The following is a 24916-nucleotide window of genomic DNA, read 5'->3' on the forward strand; positions in this document are numbered from 1 at the left end:
CATTAGAAATGAAAAAGGAGAAGTAACAACTGACACTGCAGAAATACAAAGCATCATGAGAGATTACTACAAGCAACTATATGCCAATATAATGGACAAACTGGAAGAAATGGACAAATTCTTAGAAAAGCACAGCCTTCTGAGACTGAACCAGGAAGAAATAGAATATATAAACAGAGCAATCACAAGCACTGAAATTGAAACTGTGATTAAAAATCTTCCAACAAACAAAAGCCCAGGACCAGGTGGCTTCACAGGCGAATTCTATCAAACATTTAGAGAAGAGCTAACACCTATCCTTCTCAAACTCTTCTAAAATATAGTAGAGGGAGGAAAACCCCAAACTCATTCTATGAAGCCATCATCACCCTGATACCAAAAGCAGACAGAGATGTCACAAAGAAAGAAAACTACAGGCCAATATCACTGATGAACATAGATGCAAAAATCGTCAACAAAATACTAGCAGACAGAATCCAACAGCACATTCAAAGGTTCATACACTGTGATCAAGTGGGGTTTACCCCAGGAATGCAAGGATTCTTCAATATACACAAATCAATCTCATTAACAAACTGAAGGATAAAAACCATATGATAATCTCAGCAGATGCAGAAAAATCTTTCAACAAAATTCAACAGCCATTTATGATAAAAACTCTCCAGAATGTAGGCATAGAGGTAACCTACCTCAACATAATAAAGGCCATATATGACAGACCCACAGCCAACATCATTCTCAATTGTAAAAAACTGAAACCATTTCCTCGAGGATCAGGAACAAGACAAGGTCACCCACTCTCACCACTATTATTCAACATATTTTTGGAAGTTTTAGCCACAGCAATCAGAGAAGAAAAAGAAATAAAAGGAATCCAAATTGGAAAAGAAGAAGTAAAACTGTCACTGTTTGCAGATGACATGATACTGTATACATAGAGAATCCTAAAGATGCCACCAGAAAACTACTAGAGGTAATCAATGAATTTGGTAACGTAGCAGGATACAAAATTAACGCACAGAAATCTCCTGCATTCCTATACACTAATGATGAAGAATCTGAAAGAGAAATTAAGGAAACACTCCTATTTACCACTGCAACAAAAAGAGTAAAATACCTAGGAATAAACCTACCTAAGGAGACAAAAGACCTTTACTCAGAAGACTATAAGACACTGTGAAATAAATTAAAGACGAAACAAACAGATGGAGAGATATACCATGTTCTTGGATTGGAAGAATCAACATTGTGAAAATGACTGTACTACCCAAAACAATCTACAGATTCAGTGCAATCCCTATCAGACTACCAATGGTATTTTTCACAGAACTAAAACAAAAAATTTCACAATTTGTATGGAAACACGAAAGACCCTGAATAGCCAAAGCAATCTTGAGAAAGAAAAACAGAGCTGGAGGAATCAGACTCCCTGACTTCAGACTAAACTACAAAGCTATAGTAATCAAGACAGTTCAGTACTGGCACAAAAATAGAAATACCGATCAATGTAACAGGATAGAAAGCCCAGAGATAAACCCACGCACCTGTGGTCACCTTATCTTTGTTAAAGGTGGCAAGAATATACAGTGGAGAAAAGACAACCTCTTCAATAAGTGGTGCTGAGAAAACTGCACAGCTACATGTAAAAGAATGAAATTAGAATACTCCCTAACACCATACACAAAAATAAACTCAAAATGGATTTCAGACCTAAATGTAAGGCCAGGCATTCTAAAACTCTTAGAGGAAAACATAGGCAGAACAACTCTATGACATAAATCACAGCAAGATCCTTTTTGTCCCACCTCCTAGAGAAATGGAAATACAAACAAAAATAAACAAATGGGACCTAATGAAACATAAAAGCTTTTGCACAGCAAAGGAAACCATAAACAAGATGAAAAGACAGCCCTCACAGATTGCCAACAAACACATGAAAGGATGCTCAAAATCACTAATCATTAAAGAAATGCAAATCAGAACTATAGTGAGGTATCACCTCACATCGGTCAGAATGGCCATCATCAAAAAATCTACAAACAGTAAATGCTGGAGAGGGTGTGGAGAAAAGGGAACCCTCTTGCACTGTTGGTGGGAATGTAAATTGATACAGCCACTATGGAGAACAGTATGGAGGTTCCTTTAAAAACTAAAAATAGAACTACTATATGACCCAGCAGTCCTACTGTTGGACATATACCCTGAGAAAACCATAATTCAAAAAGAGTCATGTACCACAGTGTTCATTGCAGCACTATTTACAATAGCCAGGACATGGAAGCAACCTAAGTGTCCATCGACAGATGAATGGGTAAAGAAGATGTGACCCATATATACAGTGGAATATTACTCAGCCATAAAAAGGAGTAAAATTGAGTTATTTATTTATTTTTTTTTAAAGAAGATGTTGGGAGTAGGAGTTTATTAATCAATTAATTTATTTTTGCTGTGTTGGGTCTTCGTTTCTGTGCGAGGGCTTTCTCTAGTGTGGCAAGTGGGGGCCACTCTTCATCGTGCTATGTGGCCTCTCACTATCGCGGCCTCTCATTGCGGAGCACAGGCTCCAGACCCGGAGGCTCAGTAGTTGTGGCTCACGGGCCTAGCTGCTCCGCGGCATGTGGGATCCTCCCAGACCAGGGCTCGAACCCGTGTCCCCTGCATTAGCAGGCAGAATCTCAACCACTGCACCACCAGGGAAGCCCAAAATTGAGTTATTTGTAGTGAGGTTGATGGAGCTAGAATCTGTCATACAGAGTGAAGTAAGTCAGAAAGCAAAAAACAAATACTGTATGCTAACACATATATATGGAGTCTAATAAAGAAATGGTTCTGAAGAACCTAGGGGCAGGACAGGAATAAAGACGCAGACGTAGAGAATGGACTTGAGGACACGGGGAGGGGGAAGGGTAAGCTGGGACGAAGTAAGAGATTAGCACTGACATATATACACTACCAAATGTAAAATAGATAGCTAGTGGGAAGCAGCTGCATAGCACAGGGAGATCCGCTCTGTGCTTTGTGCCCACTTAGAGGGATGGGATAGGGAAGATGGGAGGGAGATGCAAGAGGGAGGGGACATGGGGATATATGTATACGTATAGCTGATTCACTTTGTTGTACAGCAGAAACTAACACAACATTGTAAAGCAATTATACTCCAGTAAAGGTGTTAAAAACATTAAAAAAATAAAATATTAGATCTGTAGTCAAGAAAAAAAAAGAAAGAAAGAAACACGTTCCAGTTAAAATTTATCAAAGGCAATGAATGTCGAAAATATGCCCTGGCATGGCTGGTAGCTAAGGCCAGTACAGCGGGTATCAGCTCATGGAGAGAGAGAGAGAAGAGCGGGTTCCATCCTTCTGGTGATGGTGAGCCAGTGATGAAGACTCAGGCAGGGCCTACAGCCTCTGTCCCAGGTACAGAGTAAGAAGCCCCTTACATATATGAGCTCATTTACTTATCACACCAACCTGTGAGGTGGGGACAGTTGTTTTCCCATTTTACAGCTAAGGCAATTGAGGACCAGGAAAGAGAAGTCACTTCCTCAAGGCAATCCAGCTAGTACGTGGCAGGGCTGGGATTTAAACACAGGCAGGGTCTGTGCTGCTCTCAGCCTGTATGATGTGCAGCCTCTCAGCCAAGACTTTTAGGTAGAAAAAAAGATAATCATACTAGGTGCTAGGCCACTGAGATTGTCCTGGGTCCTCCTCTGGGCCAGGCTGTCTTAGCTGGCAGGGATTGGAACCAAATGGCGTACATTGTCCTTTTTACCATTTTGCGGCATTTCTTTCCCTTGCTTACATTGTTCCTTCCTGGCCAGGCAACAGTGGTCTCCCATCTCACCTGCTAGGCTCCTTTCATTTGGTTCATCCACTGGCAGCCTCACCTGTGATGCCAAGAGGGCTGTTAGCTCACTCTGTTTCTGTCCTCCCATCCCAGGTACCATATCAGTGAACAGCAGGCGCACGCCGTTCACCGCTAGTGGGGAGAGCGAGATCCTGGACCTGGAGGGGGACATGTACCTGGGCGGGCTGCCGGAGCACCGTGCTGGCCTCATCCTCCCCACTGAGCTCTGGACCGCCATGCTCAACTATGGCTACGTGGGCTGCATCCGTGACCTGTTCATTGACGGGCGCAGCAAGAACATCCGGCAGCTGGCGGAGATGCAGAATGCTGCGGGCGTCAAGTCCTCCTGCTCACGGATGAGCGCTAAGCAGTGTGACAGCTACCCCTGCAAGAACAGCGCCGTGTGCAAAGATGGCTGGAACCGCTTCATCTGCGACTGCACGGGCACTGGCTACTGGGGCCGAACCTGCGAGAGGGGTGAGTAGGCCCTCGTAGCGGCACACTGGGTCTGAGTGGGGGTGACGTGCTGCAGCTGTGTCCCTGGATACACCTGCTTGTGCTTCCTTTGCTACTACAGGTGCTCCCTTTGGACCTCCCTGTGCTTGCGTTCTTCTGGAGAAGAATTTTCTTGGGTTCACTGCTTTCCAGATCATACTCTTTCTAGTGCTGGATGCTTGGATTTGTTTGGGTAGGGTTGGGTTGCAGAGAGGGAAACTTTAGAGTAAATATTACCATGATCATGCTACTTTCTTGATTAAGTGTTAGACATCTATTTGAGAAGGTGAATTCTTTTGGGACTCTGGGTGGGCTCACCAACTGGCTGTTTCATTTGTTCATTTAACTCATGCTTTTTGATGCTTTCTACATGCTATAGCTCTTGGATTAGGCTTTAGAAAAACACTATTGAACAAAATAGCCCCAGCCCTGTTCTGTGGAGCTTGCTGCCTAGTGGAATACTTAGCTGTTAAATAATCACAGACATGTTGAGTTTTATAAGAAGCAGTGTTATGTGTTGGTTAAGAACATGAATTCTGGGGCCAGACTGGATGAGAGATATGGCCCTCATGGAGCGATACAAACTTTCTCAAGATAATATCTTTGAGACTTGATTTCCTCATTATCAAAATGGAGATAATTAGGTACCTACCTCACAGGCTGTTAATGAGGATTAAGTGAGTCAGTAGGGTCCTGGACTATGGAAAGCATTTAGTAAATGTTAGCGATGTTACAGTCATAATTATTGTCATCAACATCATTAAAGGAAAAGCACAGAGAAGTTTGGGAGGCCTTTGCAAGGGGACCCAACATACTGTAGAGGTTCATAGAAAGCTTCTTCAAGAAAGAAATATATAGGTTGAGACTTGAAATATCAGTAAGAGTTAGCTTGGCAACGAGGTGGGAGGAAGCCGGGTGTCTTTTACATGAGGGCAACGTGAGCCAAGAGGTAAGAGACCATGGCACACCGGGACTTGCCTGGCGATCCAGTGGTTGAGACTTCGCCTTCCAGTGCAGGGGATGCGGGTTTGATCCCTGGTCGGGGAGCTCAGATCCCACATGGCTCGCAGCCAAAAAACCAAAGTATAAGCAGCAGAAGCAATACTGTAACAAATTCCATAAAGGCTTTAAAAATGGTCCACATCAAGGAAAAAAAAAACTTAAAAAAAAAATCGCCTCTAAAAAAAAATGAAAAGAGACCATGGCACAGTTGAGGAACCAAACAAAGTCCATAACAGAATGGAGTGTGTAGTGAGGTGGGGGGAAGGGTGTGTGAGGTAGCTGAAGAGTTGGGGGACAAAGAATGGGGGCTGACCATTTACAACAGGCCAGGATGCTGGGGGAAGCCCCTTTCTCTCTACCGCTTTAGGATCTTACACTTGCACTGAATTTACAGTTTGGGTAAAGGCCAGAGATAAAGGTAGGCAAAGAGGCAACATCAAGACAAGGAGATCCTAGTCAATAAGCCACATCCAGATTGCAGCTTGGTTAATTGTTTTATATGCCAAGCACACAGAATCTGGCTGGCTGTCCATGAGTTGTCAGTCTCTATTTTGTATGAAAGGATAATTTACATAGTTATCAAGTTTGCTGAGGGCATAGTTCTAGGGCTTTGAGGAGACTGTGTCTGTCTGTCTACAGAAGCTTATCATTTCTTTAGCTGAGGAGTTGACACATCGATATAAGAAGCAGTAATAAAATGATACAAGGCAGCAGCATGGGCTGGACCACTAGGGGGACATGGAAATTTAGTGAAGACTTTCCTGAGGAGAGGGACATGCAGGGTCTCATCCTTAAAGACTACCAGTGGCCAGAATTGTCCAGGTATCAGAAGTCTGGTGATAAGGAGGGATCCTGGAACATGCTTGGATAACCAGTCAAGGATTTTCAAGGAGTCATTTTTGTGAGGTCAGCCATATTGCTAGTTAAAGTATATTTCAAGAGAACTGCAAACCTTCCCTACAGCTGGACCAAAAGGAGGACACAGGATATTGGAGTAAAGGAAAAGGAGCTTTTGGGGGGCTCATAGAAGTGAAATTCAGATTCACTGAATTTTCAAAGCAGCCACCCCAGAACATGAGCTAACACGGGGAGGCGGCCATCCGGAACAGAAGTGGGTCTCATTTGGCTGGCCAGTCTGTCAAGCTCCTGAACTCTTTCCAAATCTCTTTTTAGGGTAGGCTATCCTGGTTGCTGGTTTGGGGAGATAGAAAAGTCATTCGACCTCTGGGATGCATGAGACCATTTTGATATAAGCCAGGAAATTATGGATCATCCACTGTCCAGGAAGGTAGTGTAAGAACCGAAGGTCCCTTCAGACATCTCACTTCTCTCTCCTGGGTGTCTTTCCAGCTCAGGGGCCTTGTGGTTACTGAAGACAAGCAGCAGTGACTGGAGACAGCTGAACAAGGTGTCCCTGAGATCAGCTGTCCCAAGGGCAAATCAATGGGAGTTGGTCCAAGATTTGCCAAGTACAGTGAAAGTCACTGCACCTTTTACATTGTCACTTCTGACTAGTCATTAAAAGGCAGCTGATTGGGGATATATGAGGGACAATTATTCCTGGTACAGTGCAGCCAAGAATCATCCATTGTGGCCAAATGAGAAGGAGCCTGGCAAATTTAAGACATTTAATCTACATGTCGCTCAAATCCCAGATGGTTCAACTGATTGTTTTGTTCCCCCGCTAATTGTTTTTTGGCCCTGTATTGTTCCTGACACCATGTTCAGAATGAATCGGTGGAGTGTAAAAATGATAGGACTCTACTTTGCTGGCAAAGAAAGTCGTTTCCCTATGACGCTGTTTTTCTTTATTGAAACTGATTTGTCAGTGGAGATGCTTTTGACTTTTGTGCATTTTTCATACATGCAGCAGACATTTATTGAAACCCTAATTTGTTCCAGGCACTGTATTAGATGCTGGCAATGCAAAAATCAAAAACAAAAACACCGACACAGCTCCTGGTTTTGTTCAAGGGGTGTATAGTCCTACTGGACAAGGAAAGGTGGGAACTGTGCTAACGCTTGGTAGATGTCATGCCTGATCTTTTAGGGGAATAGCAGGGCAGACAGATGGGAGAGGCCATGCCTACACGGGTGAGTGATGGTTGGGAAAAGGGGACCTGAGGTTTCTTAGATTTTCTTGTCTGCTATTAATAATAAAACTATGGCCTCTCTCTACCTCTGACCCTCAGTATCCATTATAGGCACTTCTGAAGAGTGGTAAAGGAAGAGCATTAACATTCTTTATGCAAGAGCGTGATCCCCTTTGTCAAGGAATGTTGCCCCACGCACCATAACACCATCAACAAGTTCACTCAATTCACCATCCTCTAGTTTTTTTCTAGAAGCATTAACCCTAAGCCTAGAATTGATCATTTGTACCAAATGTGATAAGACTAAGACAATTCCTAAGGCAGTGTGTCCCATCTAGCCCCAACGGTGTCCTCTACTTGGGCTTTATAGTAGTGTCCATCCCTTGGTATCACTGGCCCCACAACAGGAATGGTAGTGTTTGAAAGAGGCACTTGTTTCTATAAAATGGAGAAAGCATAGGTGGGTTGCTGAAAACTGGTATTCAGAGACAAAGCAGAGTCAGGGGTGGCTCAGATCAGACACTGGATCAAAATAGCCCAAGAACCCAAGCAAGGTGAGCAAGCACATCAGTCTAAGGTACAATTCCCAGGTTAAAGGTGTCAGCCAAAGACAAGGGACTAAGGCAAGGGAACTAGGAAATAAATGAGTACATGAGGCTAAGGTTAATTTGCATGAGTGTCTTTCTCTGATAGTAAAAATGGATGTCTCTTGCTTGTATCCTCACAAGAGTGCTTCTACTGCCTGTGAAGATGGGCAACTCTAAATTTTGACATATAACAGTTGGCTTGGTGTTGTATTTAGACTTTTTTTTCACCATGATCTGATACTGTTCTAAGGAGATGTAGATAGATCCATCCATTCCAGTTGTTCAGCTGTAGCTGTTCTGGTTTGTTATTTGTTAATCATATTGATGTGGGAGACATCTCCATGACCTAAAAAGCTAAGGTCTGCTTAGCTACTTCATGCCAATTTGTTTGGTTGAAATGCTTTACTCTCCTGGAAGATTGCCTGCCATTTAAAAAATCCTATTGTGCAGAGGAAACATTTTGTCTTATCTAAGATGATATGATCAGTTGACTTGGGACAACGGAGGCATCTTCTCCTTGTCAGTGTAGCCAGACTGCTTAGTTCAATTAATGGGGACCAAATGTCAATAGGCAAGGCTATGGATTTAATTTATTTGTGGACCATCAAGCTTCAATTTGAGGCCACTGCAGATTCTATCCCCTTCCCTTAGATGGCTTTTCCTGAATGTATGCCATCATTTGTTTAGCAAGAAATAAAATAGGACTCAGCACAGGTTCATCCCTATGACAAAAATAACCTACACTATAGCACTTAGAGTCAGGATGACCTAGTGGTTAATGGCATGAATTTCAGTCAGATGGACCTTGGTTCCTGAGTTGGTTCTGTCAGTAGCTAGGTAATATACAACAAATTTTTTATTTTGTCCGAGTCTCAGTTTCCTTATCTGTAAAATGGGGACACTGATACTTACTAGGTAAGGTTCTCTTGGTTGCAAGCTACAGAATTGACAATGGCTAACAGAGTAAAGGAAGAAGACATATTGCATGATTACCTAGAGAGTTATTGATCAAATGATGATCTCACCAATTACATCTTGAAAAGGGAAGCAGAACAACTCTGGGGATCCCAGGGCACTGTGATTGAAGCCATGCGTCTCTCTTGACCTACGGGTTCTGGAGTTTTCCATTCACAGTTTACATTTCCCAAAAAGAGAACCCGATTGGCCCAGTTTAGTTCATCTGTCTATTCTTCTACAGTCAGCTCCGTCCAGGTGGGCAGTCACCTAGAATAGATATGAAGGATCACCTAATAAGTAAATATATAATCTTACTGAACCATTTTCTTAGTGTTCTTTCATGGTGAAGCTTGGGGTACCCTGATCCTTAAGGCCATGTCCTGTTATAGATGCCCAGCCACATGGACTACTTCTGTGTGATAAACAGAAATATTTCCTGGGGTCATGGAAATTGGATGCCTTTGAGAATATTAAATTGTAGAACTAAGAATATGTGATAGAGAGGGTAAATCTGCTCTTCTCACTGGTCCCCGGGATTCCATTTATCTGACATAAACACCAGCTGAAAACCAAGAATGCAGATATTATGAGTTCTCTCAAATGACCGTGTTCCAGCAGGAAAGGCTTGCAGGCAGCAGCTGCTCGGGGACTTCGCTTTCAGCCAGCCCCTCTGATGGCTGCTGTGTGCTCCTGGGGCAGCAGTACATCCTGCTGGGGAGGGTGAGGCACTGACTTTAGAGGAGGCTAGAGTGTGTCATTTGGATGCCACATGGAAATCAAGACATCAGGACATAGCAGGCCTGGCAGGTTCAGTTGATGTTACCTGTACCTAATCCTTATTTCAGCAAGGGAGGAATTGGAAGCCCTGAGAAGTTAATGTCACTTTAACTTGGAGCAGCTGTAGAATGGTTAAAATTCATGGATCCTGACTCCTAATCCACTGTACTTTCCATTACATTGAGTAGCCTTTCCTTCTCTTATATATGAAAGGGGTTGGATTATGAGGTCATTGAAGGAAAAACAGTGCATTAGGTATTTTTGTTTTCCCACAGTCTCCAGCACTGTGCTATACACATACTACGAGGTTATTAAATGTTGGAGGAAGGGTCCCAGTCCTCTGTCCTGGGTCTCCTCCTGGTCTGCACATTGCCCTTTGTACCCTCATCCACTGCCATAGTGTCAAGGATTATCTATATGTCAGTGATTCCCAAATCAGTCTCTCTAGCCTCAAACTCTCTCTGGAACCCCAGATTTCTATATCCAGTTGTCTGCTTGACATCTGCATTTGGATATTTGATAGATATCTTAATCATAACATTGAAAAATAGAAATCTTCAGTGCCTCCTCCCTGCCTTAGACTTTTTTTTTCTTTTCTTTTTTTTTTTTTTTTACTTTCAGTTTTTTCCATCTCAGTAAATGGCATCACCATTGTCCTTGGCATTTTCCTCGATTTTTCTTCTCCCATCTCATTCAGTCTGTCTCAGCAAGTTCCTGTCGTCTCCTCATCTAACCCCATCCTGCATCTGTCCACTTCTCTCCCTCTCTACTACTATCATCCTAGGTCAACCTACATTGATCTCTTCTTTGGAAAACTAGGTAGCATGTCATATGTTATGAAAAGCTCAAATTCATTTTGCGCCTTCCTCAGAGTATTGAAGTGAGATTATCAAAATGTTTAAATATTCAACACATTCTTAAGTAGCTTTCGTTTCAGTGGCTTTTGGTCCCTCAAATTGCAGGAAATGAAGCTATGATACTTCTTTGGAATTAACTTCAACATTCACATTTCCATACCTTTTCTCTGTACCAAACTTGGTGAGCTAAGTTGTGAGGATACAAATTTGTAGAAGACATAGTTTCAATTCTTGAGCTCACAGTCTAATAATCTGCAAATTGTAATGCAATCTACCAAGGGCAATGATCCAGGAATATCATAGGAAAGAATGAGATAACAATTAGAAAGCAAAGTATGTCCAACATGATATACCACTTTATAACCAGTTCTGGATCTACTGGGGTCTGCTCAGACTGACTCACTGGTGTGGGAACAAAAGAAACCCTGGCTTCCAGGGTCAAATATAAAAATGCTTGTTGCTTTCCCTTGTTCCACTGCCATTGAGGCTCTGCTCCTCTTCCCCTAGGAACATCCAGGCCCTTTATTTAGATATGTGACCTTGAGATTCTTACTTGGATCCTCTGGCCTCTCTGTTCTGCAAAAATAAAATGAGGCAATTGGGTTTCATGCTCTCTCAGGGCTCATCCAATTATAAAACTCTGTGATTCTCAAATGTCATCAGCTTGGCAGTGGCTTCCCTTATCCTGAGTCGAGGGGTAAAGGTGAGTGAAGGTCAGGGCAGGGATGCTAGTCCTTGTTCCTTGCAGTCTGCAGTACTGTCTGGGTTAGGAGGCTCAGTTTAGTCATATCAGCACTGCGATGAAGTTGTCATGTCTCTGATTCATTCATCTAAGAATACGAATACCTTGATATACTGGGAATACTTCAGGTCCATGACTTAAAAGTTTTAATTGCTGGATTAATGAGTAGAGCCTTGGATTTCTTAAGATCATTAAAAGACTGTCTCTTTTTCAGTCCATTGTTTACCCCCTTTCAAGGGTAAATACATGTATTAGAGAAAGAGGGCCACCAAGAAATACATAATCCATCAACATCAACCAACATGTCCCCATTTTTTCTTATCCATTGGTGCTTTTTTAATTTTTATTTTATATTGGAGTATAGTTGATTAACAATGTTTTGTTAGTTTCAGGTGTACAGCAAAGTGATTCAGTTGTACACATACATGTATCCATTCTTTTTCAAATTCTTTTCCCCTTTAGGTTATTACAGAATATTGAGCAGAGTTCCCTGTGCTATTCAGTAGGTCCTTGTTGGTTATCTGTTTTAAATATAGCAGTGTGTACATGTCAATCCCAAGCTCCCAATCTATCCCTCCCCTCCCACAGTTCCCCCCTGGTAACCATAAGTTCCTTCTCTAAGTCTGTGAGTCTGTGTCTGTTTTGTAAATAAATTCATTTGTATCATTTTTTAAGATTCCGCATATAAGCAATATCATATGATGTAGGTCTTCCTCTGTCTGACTTATTTTACTTAGTATGATAATCTCCAGGTCCATCTTTGTTGCTGCAAATGGCATTATTTCATTCTTTTTAACGGCTGAGTAATATTCCATTGCATATACGTACCACATCTTTTTTTAAAAAAAATTTTATCGGAGTATAGTTGCTTTACAATGTTGTGTTAGTTTGCAAAGTGAATCAGTTATACGTATACATGTATCACCTCTTTTTTGGATTTCCTTCCCATTTAGGTCACCACAGAGCATTGAGTAGAGATCCCTGTGCTATACAGTAGGTTCTCATTAGTTACATATTTTATACACAGTAGTGTATATATGTCAATCCCAATCTCCCCTTTCATCCCACCCTGCCACCTCTTTAGTATCCATAAGTTTGTTCTCTACATCTTTGTCTCTGTTTCTGCTTTGCGAATAAGTTCATCTGTACTATTTTTCTAGATTCCACATATAAACGATATTACATGATATTTGTTTTTCTCTTTCTGACTTACTTCACTCTGTATGACAGTCTCTGGGTCTGTCCATGTCTCTGCAAATGGCACTATTTTTTATGACTGAGTAATATTCCATTGTATATATGTACCACATCATCTTTATCCATTCGTCTGTTGATGGACATATAGGTTGCTTCCATGTCTTGGCTATTGTAAATAGTGCTGCAATGAACATTGGGGTGCATGTACCCTTTTGAACCATATTTATCTCCAGATATATGCCCAGGAATGGGATTGCTGGATCATATGGTAGCTCTGTTTTTAGTTTCTTAAGGACGCTCCATACTGTTCTTCACAGTGGCTGTACCAATTTACATTCCCACCAGCAGTGTGGGAGGGTTCCCTTTTCTCCACACCCTCTCCAGCATTTATTGTTTGTAGACTTTTGATGATGGCTGTTCTGACTGGTGTGAGGTGACACCTCATTGTAGTTTTGATTTGCACTTTTCTAATAATTAGCGATGGTGAGCATCTTTTCATGTGCCTCTTAGCCATCTGTATGTCTTCTTTGGAGAAATGTCACTTTAGGTCTTCTGCCCATTTTTTAATTGGGTTAAGACACACAGCTGTATCTCTGGTGATGACCGTAGTGTTGCTCAGATTCAGCCTCTTCTTGTTTCTCTTCCTGTTCTCCTTTCCACAGGCCCAGGATTGTATGATCCCAGAAAATTGTCCTGTAGTCCATGAACCCTTCCTAAGTGTTATTCTGCCAGGTTGGGGTCTGAGATACCTCTGATCACAGCTTCTCCTGATGGTCTAAAGAAGAGAGTAAGGGAAGAAGATTCTAGTCATTTGAGAAGCTTGAAGCTCCAGGGGTCTCAGAAGGACAGGCTGGGGACTTTGGCCATCTTTGGAAAATCTACAGCTAGGCCTGTGTTCAGCCTGAGAATGTGAAGGTCAGCACTTTGAGGCAGCGCGTGACAGCTGCTTAGAACTGTGACACACCTGCTGTTGGCTGTGATTCTGTCCAATGCAGAGACATGGTGGCCGTTTATATTACTGCTTTGTACCTTTATTACTGCCTTTGCTAAAAGCTGCTTAACTGCCAGCAGACATCTGCCCATTATAGATGCAATAAACTGAGATGCTGCTAAATTATGAGAAACAAGTGCTTCAAAATGCAGCACAAGGGGATTGTCATAGCATTTTTTAGCTTCTCTGGCTTCGTGGGTCTTTTCACAGATAGATGAATCCTTCCTTGCTCCAGTCTGGATTAAGAGGAAAGGAAAGTTAACTTTTTTGAGAGAAATTATATGCCTGCTTTGTATTCTTAATATACACTGGGCCATTTAACCCTCACATCCATTCTGCAGGCTGCGTAATCTTAGCCTCATTTCCTAGATGAAGAAAATAAGGCCCCAAGTCATTCATTCCAAAGCACCTGTTGAGTACTGTGTGCCAGAGGCCGCATTGATCCTTCGAGATACAAGAGAATTGATTGTGATGTTCCTCATAAACATATCAATATATTCTGATACCTGAGGAAAGGACATAAATGCGAGGAGAAATATCATGGACAGTGTCAGAGATTGGGTGACACTAGAGCTGAGGCTAGGTGGAGTAGCAGGAATCTCCCAGGAAGACCAGGCAGGGAAAAGTATTTCAGGCAGAAGGAACAGATATGCAAAGATGACTTCTGTAAACAGGAAGTTTTCCTCGTGGATGGTATCTGAGTCTTAAATTTGAGGGGATGTTTTAGAAGGTGTAGCTGAAGAAGTGGTAGGGCCAGTTGTGAGGCATCTTGTTTGTTCTCCCCACAAGTTTGGACCTTACCAAACTCGTAAGGGGGCACGCCAGTTTTAGCAATGGGATAACAAAGTCAGATCCCTCTGGCAAGGGATGATTGGCATGTGGGAGACAGTAGGCCAAGAGACCAGTGTGCGTTAGTTCAGTTTGCATTTATATTAATTCGGGGTGGGAAATAAGAGTCCTAACTGCGATAGGGAGAATGGAGGTCGAGTTCTGGGGACATATCCAATAGATATTTAAGGGGCAATGTTGATAGGATTTACTAACACAGCTAAAGAGTGGCCGAGACTGGATTAGAATAAGGGTTTGGTCGTAGAAGCCCGTTGTTTCTTCCCTGTGCTACTCAAGCATCTCAGGTTAGTTGGAGAGTCTTGGGAGGAGTGGGGAAGAGTGAGGTAGCGATTAAGGGGATATAGCTAGGAGTCGCCTATGTATACTGGTCCCACTCTGAACGTATGTGACTTATTCTCTCTCTGTGCCTCAGTTTCCATATTTACCACTGAGAATATCAACAGTGGTTGCTTAATTGGCTTTTTGTGAGCCTCTTTATTATAGAGTCAAAGTGTATGTTGTGCTCACAGAGATCATAAGCCAGCATGTCCCTTTCTGAAGCTAGAATTCTGCAATTCAAGAATGAAAAAATTCTCAGACTGGTGTTTTTTTTATTCAGTTTTTTCTTGTGTTGTAGAAATGACCTAGATATGATTTCTGTGTTTAAGTATGTGATATAGGCTAGAACTTAACAGGGGGAAGGAAGGTTGCACCAGAAGGGAACATACCAAAGCATGCTTTTCTCCATACTTCACATGGTTTGTATTTGGAATCAAGACATGACTACGGTAATCCCAGATATTGAAGAATTATGCTAAAATGGTCTGTTGTTACTGTGATTATCTCAACCAAGCTTTGCATGTATTTGGTGGAAAAATGAATTGTTTCTCTTTCTCTTGTAAAAGTGGCCATATTTGAAATTAAGCTAAAAGATTCTTTCCTTATAGGTAGGAAAAATCGTAGTTTTAATTTCTCTGTATTCTGGACTCCCATTAGGACTTCACATCAATGACACCCAATACTGAGGATTGTGTATGTGTGAGTGATAGAGCACACGTGTAGTTTCCCTCTAGTTTCTGAGATGTTTTTCTGTTCTGTATTTAATATAATCAGAGATTATTAAGGAAGAGAAATGCAAACATGTAACAGTCATGAATAGAAGGGCCAAACCGAAACCTAGACCTGGACTGATCCAAAGAAAACGAGATGAGTGTAAAGCGCTGTAGAATTATTTATCTCGCCAGAGGCCCAGATACCATCTAGCACAACCACCCTACCCCCAGTTTTAGATCAGGAAACTGAGGGCTCCAGGTAGGAAATAAGTTGCCCAAAGAATAGAATATAGTGTTTCTAGCCCCTCCTTTTGGTTCTCCTATCAATGGATTTTTCAAAGAAATCCGAAGATACTGCAGGAGCAGTATTTGTGCATATTTAATGAAGATGTATGTTTATGTCCCCATGGATTACTAAGCAGTACAATCATGCATTGTAACAAAGGTATTTGGTTAGTCTCCAGTCTTATTCTTGTTGGTAAATTTATTTAGAATGTTGGCAGTTGATTTAGAGAAAAGATATATGAAGGGAAAAGACATGTGTACATGTCTCTTATTTCATCAACGATCCCATATTACCCCATATGACAAATAAATCCAGCCCAACAGAGAGAATTTTGGAGTGACAAGTGCATTTGGGACTTGGGGCCGGAAACCCTGGGTATATAGCTCTCAAAAGGCCCCCTTCTGTGGACTATTGGACAGCTATGTCCCTGGCAAGGAAATGCAAGGTCTCTTGGAGATCACTTCATGCTTCTTAGCATGTTTAACCTTTACAGCAAGGCATTCTCATCAAAATGACAAACCCCAACAGAACCTTCTGAGAGGCCAGTGAATCAGAAACCTTATGAAATCTGTGGGGTTAGCACGCTCCCCCTCTTTTTTCCTCCAGGGAGAGAAAGCCCTGTGTCTTTTAGATTTCAGTCTTCTCTGCAAGCCCCTTGTCTGGAGCTTCCTGCTGTAGGTTAAATAACTTGCCTAAGGTCACCTAGTTCTTCTGGACCTTTCACTCCAGAGCCTACTCTTTTGTGATCAGTATATTCTACTGCTCGCAGTGACAAGGGAGCTCACTCTTCAAGAAGCTGCTGTTTCAGTTTTGGAGAGCGCCAAATACAGACATACCCCGGAGATACTGCAGGTTTGGTTCCAGACTACCTCAATAAAGTAAATATCACAGTAAAGTGAGTCACATGAAGTTTTTGGTTTTCCAGTGCATATGAAAGCTGTGTTTATGTTATACTGTAGTCTATTAAGTGTGCAATAGCATTATGTCTAAAAAATGTGTATACCTTAATTTAAAAATACTTTATTGCTAAAAAATGCTGCCCATCATCTGAGCCTTCAGTGAGTTGTCATCTTTTTGCTGGTGGAAGGTTGGAAATATTGTAAGAATTACCAAAATGTGACACAGAGGCGCAAAGTGAGCAAATGCCATCGGAAAAATGGTGCTGATAGTCTTCTTGTTCAGCACAGGGTTGCCACAGACCTTCAATTTGTCAAACACACAATATCTGCTAAGCGCAATAAAGCAAAGTGCAATAAAATTAGCTATACCTTTATTCTAAATATCTCCCGTTTACTGTAAACTGAAGTCTCTATTCTTCTAATATCTTTCTTTTGATCTTGGTGCTGGCTTTGGGAACTGTACAGGATTTAATCCCTCAATTAATATTTACTTGGTACTTACTGTGCCTTGGACACCTGGGATATACAGAACTATCAAACCTAAACGCTCTTCTGTAGTAGACCTTTAGTTAGTTAAAGAGCAATGTCATTTTTCCACTGAAAGGTTGTCAGTCATTCTCAGGATAAACTTTATTAGTTTCTTCAAGTAGCCCTCATCTGTTGTGGTCTTGAGTTCCTCCATAATCCAATAGTCATTGAGGGAATGAAGGAAGGTGAGGAGGGGCTGTGTATTCACTGAATGCAAGAATGGCTTCCAGAACCAGGGAACTTTGTGGCTCTGCCCCTTTAAGCAGCAGGCATTTGTTACTAATGCAATAACCCATATGATTATTGGACATTGTAACGTCATATGGACTATGGATTTGTGAGGCCAGTGGGATTCACTGGTATATTTCTGAGAGGTGATTGCTAGTTGTATATCCTGAAAAAAAAATATCTTGAGCCCACAATAGGCAGCATCACATTTATTTCCTAATCTTATTGCTCAAAATAGTCCTAGACTGAGTGTGGTTAAATCACATATTTCAAAAGCAAGGCTACATTTATCTTTGGCCTTAGGAATATCTCAGGGTATCACTTGACAAGGAAACTGTGGTTTTGACAAATATCAGCTGATACAGAATCATTGAATGCTGGAGTTGGTCAGAAACATAAAAATCATATATTCTGGTGCTGATAAGTTACAAAGGAAGAACTGAGGTTCGGATGGTTATGTATTACACAAGTGGTCCAAAGTCATACAGGTAGTCATGGTGGGACTCGTATCTCAATATTTTGAAACCTGGACCATAGCTCTCGATCCTAAAGCAATGTCAGGAGGTGCTCTAGCTTTGTGCCTTTGGGGTGGTTTTCCTGCGTAGCTGACAGTTAGATCCTCGTGCAACACAGCTCCGAACCTTTCTGCACAAGCTCAGTGGGTCCTTGTGATTTTTTTTTTTTTACATGTAATAGTCCCTTTATTTATTGCAAATAGACTAGGCAGTTAATTCAGTTAGCAGCTTATGGCCTGGGAAATCTCATTACCCAAACCTTACATTATCAACACATCTGTTTAAAAAGAGATGCTTAAAGAAGTGGTCTGAATATTCAGATTCCTGATCATCTCCAAGAATAGGGGAACTACTGAAAGGCGACTTTGGAGAGAGTGTAGGGTCGTACCAAGGTTATCAAACCCACTGAAATGCACACCTCAGGAGGTATAAAAAGGGAATTCACATTTACTGAGTACCTGTTATATGCCAGGTATAACTTGATGTTTAAGATGCAGGAGCTCTGGTGTTGAACAGAGCTGGATATGAATGCTAATTCCATCACTAATTATTATATGATCTTGGGTGTGTTTTTAACCTCTCTGAACCTCAGCTTTCTGATCTATAAAACAAACTCTTTGGGGTTGTTGTGAGGCTTAAATAAGATGATTATGTAAAAATCTTAGCACAACGCCTGTAACTTTGTGTTTAATACCTGAAGGAGTATTGGTCTCTCATTTAAATTTAGAACAAGCTTATAAAGTTTGAGATATCATTCATATCTTTTAATTAAACCAAGGCTCAGAAAGATGAAATAACTTGTCATAGTCACAACGTTAGTGAATACTGGAGGTAGCGTTTGTAAAACCCAGTCCATCAGATTTTCTATTATGCTTTGCCATTCCTTAAAATGGATGGTCTTGGAGGTGGGATGTGGTATCACATGAGGGAAAAAGAGCTGTGGGGAAATGGAGATGTCCTTGTTTATCTTCCAACCCTGTCTGTTCTCTGCTTCAGGACTTTCAGAGGTGAATCTAAGGAATAAGCAGTGCTAGAAACTGTGCATTTGAAGTAAATTCAGGATTTAGAAGAGTGATCAGGATCTTCCACATCCTCTTGCCTACTTTCTTGATTCCTAAGTAAAGGAGAGGAACTCTTAAGTTTCCATGGGGCTGCTCCAAAAAAGCACAAAATCTATACAGCTTGGGGCTGGTGAGATAGACTTTGCCCTATCACAGTTTATCCAGGGCCACCAGGTAGCCAAACTCACACCTACATTCATACCCACATGTACACACAGACACACCACACGCTTTAGCCATAAACCTGGACCTCTCTGTATTTTGTTTTGCTTATCTGTCTCCTGCCATCAAGCATGTATCACGTATCCCACTGCTAAGGATAGAAAAGCAGTTCACTCCGTGTTTGTGGAGGGAAAAAATGAAAGGCTGAATGAAAGCCTAAATGAGTGGGGTTAACTCTAAGAGTTACTCTACTGAAGTTAGAATTCTGGTTTACTAGCTGATAAATTTGGAGAAACTTGGGGCCTGAATGTCCCTCCTCTCCACCACCCCCAGACACACACACACACACACACACACACACACACACACACACACAGACAGAGATTGGGATTTTCTGGTGGGCAGAGGTGGAGATGTGCCTGGAGGAGAGTCGTCCAGCAGCTCCCTTAGGCTGAGGCCTAGCGTCTTTGCCCTGTAACAGCTATTCCCAGCATTATCTGTAGAGAAGCAAGAGTCAGTGTTGCTTAGTGGACAGATGGGCAGGCTTGGAAAGAACGCAGCTCGGGTGGAAGGAGAGGCTGACTCGTGCATCCTGGGCAGGCACTTCTACCATCTGAAACAAAGCACTGACCTTGGTGAGAAGAGTTTCCAGTTCCCTTTTGCTCCCTCTCGCTCTTTGTCCTTCCCTGTCCTCCTTACTCTAACCCCTTTCCTCTTCTTTATTCGCTCTTTATTTCTTCCTGATCAGTCTCACACAGTCCTTTCTTCCCTTGTCTATCCATCTTTTAGGCTTGATATAGCAATAATGTCTACCTTTTAATGGACAGTTCCTTCCCAGAGGGGTGAAATTTACCCTTGTTTGTTCAAAATGATTGGCATGGAGGCTGCCATAAAATGTGGGCTGGCACCTAGGTCTGCCTAGACAGGTGACAGAGGTAGAAGGGAAGGACAGGCCCCCAAGGCCTCTGCAAGCACATTGCCTAGCCTGGAAGCAGTCTCTTTTTGAACTGTGATAATGAGAGGTGGTCTTGGCAGGAGGGGGTCATGACTCTGCAAAACCAAATGGCTAAAATTTTGTGGGGAGCACAGAGCAGTGCACTGGGATATCAATCCCTACTCGAGGGTATGACTTGGCTGCTGCAGAAGAGGCGTTCTCGTTCTAATGTTGGGTTTGCCCCCCAGGGCTTTCTGTAAATGGAGGTTGATGGCAGTGGTGTGAGGGTGAAGCAGTATGTCCTCAAGATGAAGCTGAACAGAAAGGTTTCTTTGTAAGTTTTCTTTTCCCCTTCCTTCCTTCAATTCTCTCACTTCTTGCTCACCCTTCTTTCACCTTCCTGCTTTTCTTGCCCTCAGCCCTTTCAAGAACACTTGTCATTTTTTTCCCTCTGTGTATGACATGTTTGACCCATCCCATTTTTTTTTTTTTTTTTAATACAGAGAGGTGTTCCTGGGGACTCTGATGGAACAATTGAAATAATGAACCTTGACTTTGGTAGGAGTCTTATTATTATGTGTTCATAAAATGCTAATCAATAAACCAATCTCCAGGTTATAGTTCTGTTAGGAGTGTTTACCACTGCTGGGAAGAAGCCTCATAAAGAATTGTCACCATTGGGTTATTACCAATATTCTAGGTCATGGATCCCCATTTTTAAAAATAAACACTTGTGATTACAAAAGTGATATGTGTTCACTGTAGAAAATTTGGATATATGGAAATTTATTTGTTCAACTTTTTATTTAGCCAATACTGAGTACCTATTTCATGGCAGATAATAAAAAAAGCTAAAATCAAGCATAACTATACCAACCAGAGATGGTCATTGTTAACATGCTGGAATGCTTTATTTTATTCCTTTGGGCAATGTATGTATAAAATATATATCTTAAAAGTAATTTTCTATCCTGAGTTTTTCAGTTAGCTTTCATAGATTCAATTATATCATAATTTCAAAATTTTATCATAATGTCAGTTAGCATTATGTTATAACCTTTATCTCAAATTATAAAAAAAAACTTAAAAGTATTTTTTAATGACTTCACAGTAGCTATATTTGCCAGTTATTGTCTCAATAAGGTTGTTAATAAGCCACTCCAAAACGTAGTGGCTTACAGCAAACAACATTTAAATTTTATAACTACAGATCTGTGGATAGGTCGGGGAGGCTGTCCTCCAAGCTGTGAAATGGCTGGACGTAGCTGCAGGTTTTAAAATTGGATTTGAGTCCACTCCATGGTCTTCACATTCTCCTTGGACCAGAAGCTACCCAGGGAATATTTTCTTGGCGAGATAATACTTATGACCATTATTGCAGAAGGGCTTAGGGAGAAGAAGCCTAAGACCCAGCAGGATCAGCTGCAGAAAATCGTCAGCTTCAGCACTAGAGGTGAGGCAGAAAGATTTGCTACCTGGTTTGAGGGTGGCTCCACAAAACATAACAGAGGCCAGGAAACTTCAGTGGGATAAGGTGCTCAGACATTTGGGCTCTCTAGGAATAGTAAGGAATGATTGAATCCCATTTTTTTGTTTGTTTAAAAATTCGGAATCACTGAATTATGCTCTTATAATCTGTGCTGATTTACTTTTAAGTCTGGAATTCTTTTCCTGCTTGAGGTTTTATCAGGGCTCTGAATGTGTGCTGCTTAGGGTTCTGGTATTCAGGCTATTATTTTCTTTTTTTCAGGCTATTATTTTTGGTATTTCTCTGTTCTTAATGCTTGGTGTCCTGTTTCTCTCCTGATGGACCTCTTAATTTTGTTTCTTCCGTATCTGTCCCTCTGCTTTTAGTTGGTATTTATTTTTTGAAATACATACTCCATCTTGCACAGTAGATAACATGCTCTAGGAAGGCCGGAACCATGCCTTCGCCACTGCCCAGGGCCTGATGTATAGTGTGTACTTAACACATGTTTGTTGATAATGATAGATTCAGGGCACAGGTACCCTCAATCTTTTCATCCAAAAACTTGACAACTCTTTTCTTTTTAATCCATATATTCTCCCTCCCATGCACATTGTCTTGCTCTAGGCTTATATTTCATGCTTATAGCCAAAAATTTCCTGCAGGAAACCTAGTTTTTATGTGTTTATTTCAAATATAATTTTCTAAGGAAGGAGCATGATTATCCAAGCAGAGTTTGCCAATGTCAAGGCATCAGTCAGTGTTAGAAGAGCTGATTTAGAGTAGTCAGTGGTAACAGAGACTAATGAAATTGGTGAGGCTTAATAACTTGTATTCTCTCCAAAGAGAAACTTTTCCTGGCCAGAATTTCATAAGGAGCTTGTTGCCCTAGGTCAACTATATTGCATTAGGACACTGCGAATGTGAAGGAAAGGAGAAATTGATTTGGGGGGGGGTGGAAGGGATATTGTGTGGGTAAGGCTGATGCCATAGAATGTTAGCAGAAAACCATCTATTACCACTGTGGTTTACTACCATTCAGCAAATATTGATTGAGACCCTATCATGTGATAGCCACCAGGATAAGAACAAAGGATACAAAGGGTAAACGATGCCTTCAGTCTTCAGGAAGCTCAAGGTCATGCTAAGTGACTGCCTCCAGGAAGATAGACTGGACATGAAACCCATATAACCAAGATCCTGTTCTTACTGCTGCATGAACGACCTTATTTAAGGTGCAAGATTAATTGGAGGTGGAGGAGGAGAGGGGAAGAGAATGGGCCTAGATCTGAGTCAAAATAGAACTACAATTTCTCTACTCCCAGAAGCCGTGAGCATGGTAAGACTTTTCTCTAAAGTGGCAGAAAAACTTCTGCTAGGTTAGGATCAGGGTATTAGTGTAAAATATTGAAAGAGAGCCAAATAACACACATCTACATCTGTAAAGATAAATGAAACAGACACACACACACTTTCCAGTTTACTGGTTCATTTATCTGCTATTCCGTGACTGATGAAATTATCGCAGTTTCACATGCAGGATCAAAATAAAGTCATTTGAACATGACTGTAGTTAACACTGCTGTATGGTGTATTTGAAAGTTAAGAGAGTAGATCTTAAGATTTCTCATAACAAGGAAAAAAACCACTTTTTCTTCTTTGGGGCGGTATCTATATGACATGATGGATGTTAACTTTACTGTGGTGATCATTTCACAATACGTATAAATCGAGTCATGCTGTACACCTTAAGCTCCTACAGTGCTATATATCACTTATATCTCAATAAAACTGGGAAAAGTCATTTATTCCAAAGACTCACCATTTCAAGGATGTATCATACTATATAAAAGAAAGCTCTTGCATGTTATGCTGTTCTTCACACCATCATTTAAAATGATATTCATTCAAATATTACTTAGTGCCTGCAATATGCCAGACAATATGGCAACCCCTGAGTGATACAATGGTGGGCAAAAATTGACCCAGAGTTGGCCTCATAGAACTTACAGTCTGGAGACAGGAGAAAGGCATCAAATAATCATCAGCTACACATAGAATTTGGAACTTTCTTAAACTTGAGAAGTGTGGAAAACCAGGCCTAGTTGGAGGATCCAGAAATATTTTCCCGAAGTAATGATGCTTGAGCTGATCTTTGGAAGATAGACAAGAGGTACCCAGGCAAGGGTGGATGTAGTCTTCCAGGCAGAAGGTTGTTGCAAGCCCAAGGGATGAAAAGGAGAATATCAAGTTAAAGTCCAAGGAACAGAAGCTGGGTTGGTGGGGTTGGAGTACAGAGAGGGAGAGTAGAGGGGGAGGCAGGGGCATGGTCATATAGCCCTCTGATAGTACAGTGTGGTACTGATTTAGACTTTATCCTAAAGGCAATGACAAATTGTTGAATAGTGATAAGCAGAGAAGTAACATGACCATGATTTATTATTTATTTATTTTCATGATTTATTTTTTAAAGATCACTTTGGCTATGGGATGGAGAGTGGATTGGAGGGGACTTGGAGGAGACTAACAGTTGATGCTAAAATACTAGCTCTCCAGGAAAGAGTCAATAGTGGACTAAATTTGGACTAGGGCAGTGACTGTGAACATGAAGGGAAGTGAGAGAATTTGAGATATCTTTAGAAAGTCATATATTCATAGCATTTGAGATGTCAAAGAAAAACACATCAGGGCTTAGTAAGGAGACGCGTTTGTTCAAAAAGATTATTGCAAGGGAAGGAAAGGCATTATTGCAATAGGGAGAATGCTATGACAGTGAGGTCTGAAAGTACTGGAAAATCAAACAAAACAGAAAAAAATGTCTTTTTCTTTTCTAGGGAAAAAAAGGCAAGCAGGGATAAGCAGAATCTTTGGAGGGGATGTTGGACAAGCATGGGGAAATAACCATTGGGTCTGACAGCAATAAGGTCTCACTGCGGTTGGCTGATTCCCAAGAGAAACTGATAAGGGAGTCATGTTCCACTTTTTGTGTCCGTATTCAAGCTTGGGGGCACACACAGTTCAAGGTCAGGGGCCTGTAGGAATGACTCAAGTCTGGTCAAGACAGAGCAGAGAATAAGAAATGGCAATTGTGAGCGCTTGGTTAGAGTACAATCCACCATGACCCAAGAGATGACTTTTCAGGGGCAAACAGGAGAGGCCGAAGCTTCTCAGTGGATCAGTGAATCCTTGTACCCCTTTCTCTAGGGGAGAGTCCATATCTTCATTTTATATTAGGGGTTGGCAGAGTTTTCTTACAGCCTTGAGTTCATTTACCCTCACAACACCCAAAGAAGTCTATTAGAGTAGGAAGAGTTGGATTAGCAGTCTGTCTTCTGTCCACATTTTTTTTTTTTTTTTTTTTTTTTTTTTGCGGTGCGCGGGCCTCTCACTGCCGTGGCCTCTCCCGTTGC

General features: G+C 41.5%; 1 protein-coding gene across 4 annotated transcripts in view; it reads left to right on the top strand.

Moving 5' to 3' along the window:
- NRXN3 (neurexin 3) overlaps positions 1–24916 on the top strand; it is a 1750257-nt gene that overhangs the window by 546513 nt on the left and 1178828 nt on the right. For all 4 annotated transcript variants that reach the window (XM_028496242.1, XM_028496240.1, XM_028496243.1 and 1 more), the window contains one exon: positions 3941–4324. In XM_028496242.1, the coding sequence (XP_028352043.1) occupies positions 3941–4324 (384 nt within the window). The remainder of the gene's footprint in view (positions 1–3940; positions 4325–24916) is intronic.

Source organism: Physeter macrocephalus, chromosome 11, assembly GCF_002837175.3.
Source record: "Physeter macrocephalus isolate SW-GA chromosome 11, ASM283717v5, whole genome shotgun sequence".
NCBI lineage: Eukaryota > Metazoa > Chordata > Mammalia > Artiodactyla > Physeteridae > Physeter > Physeter macrocephalus.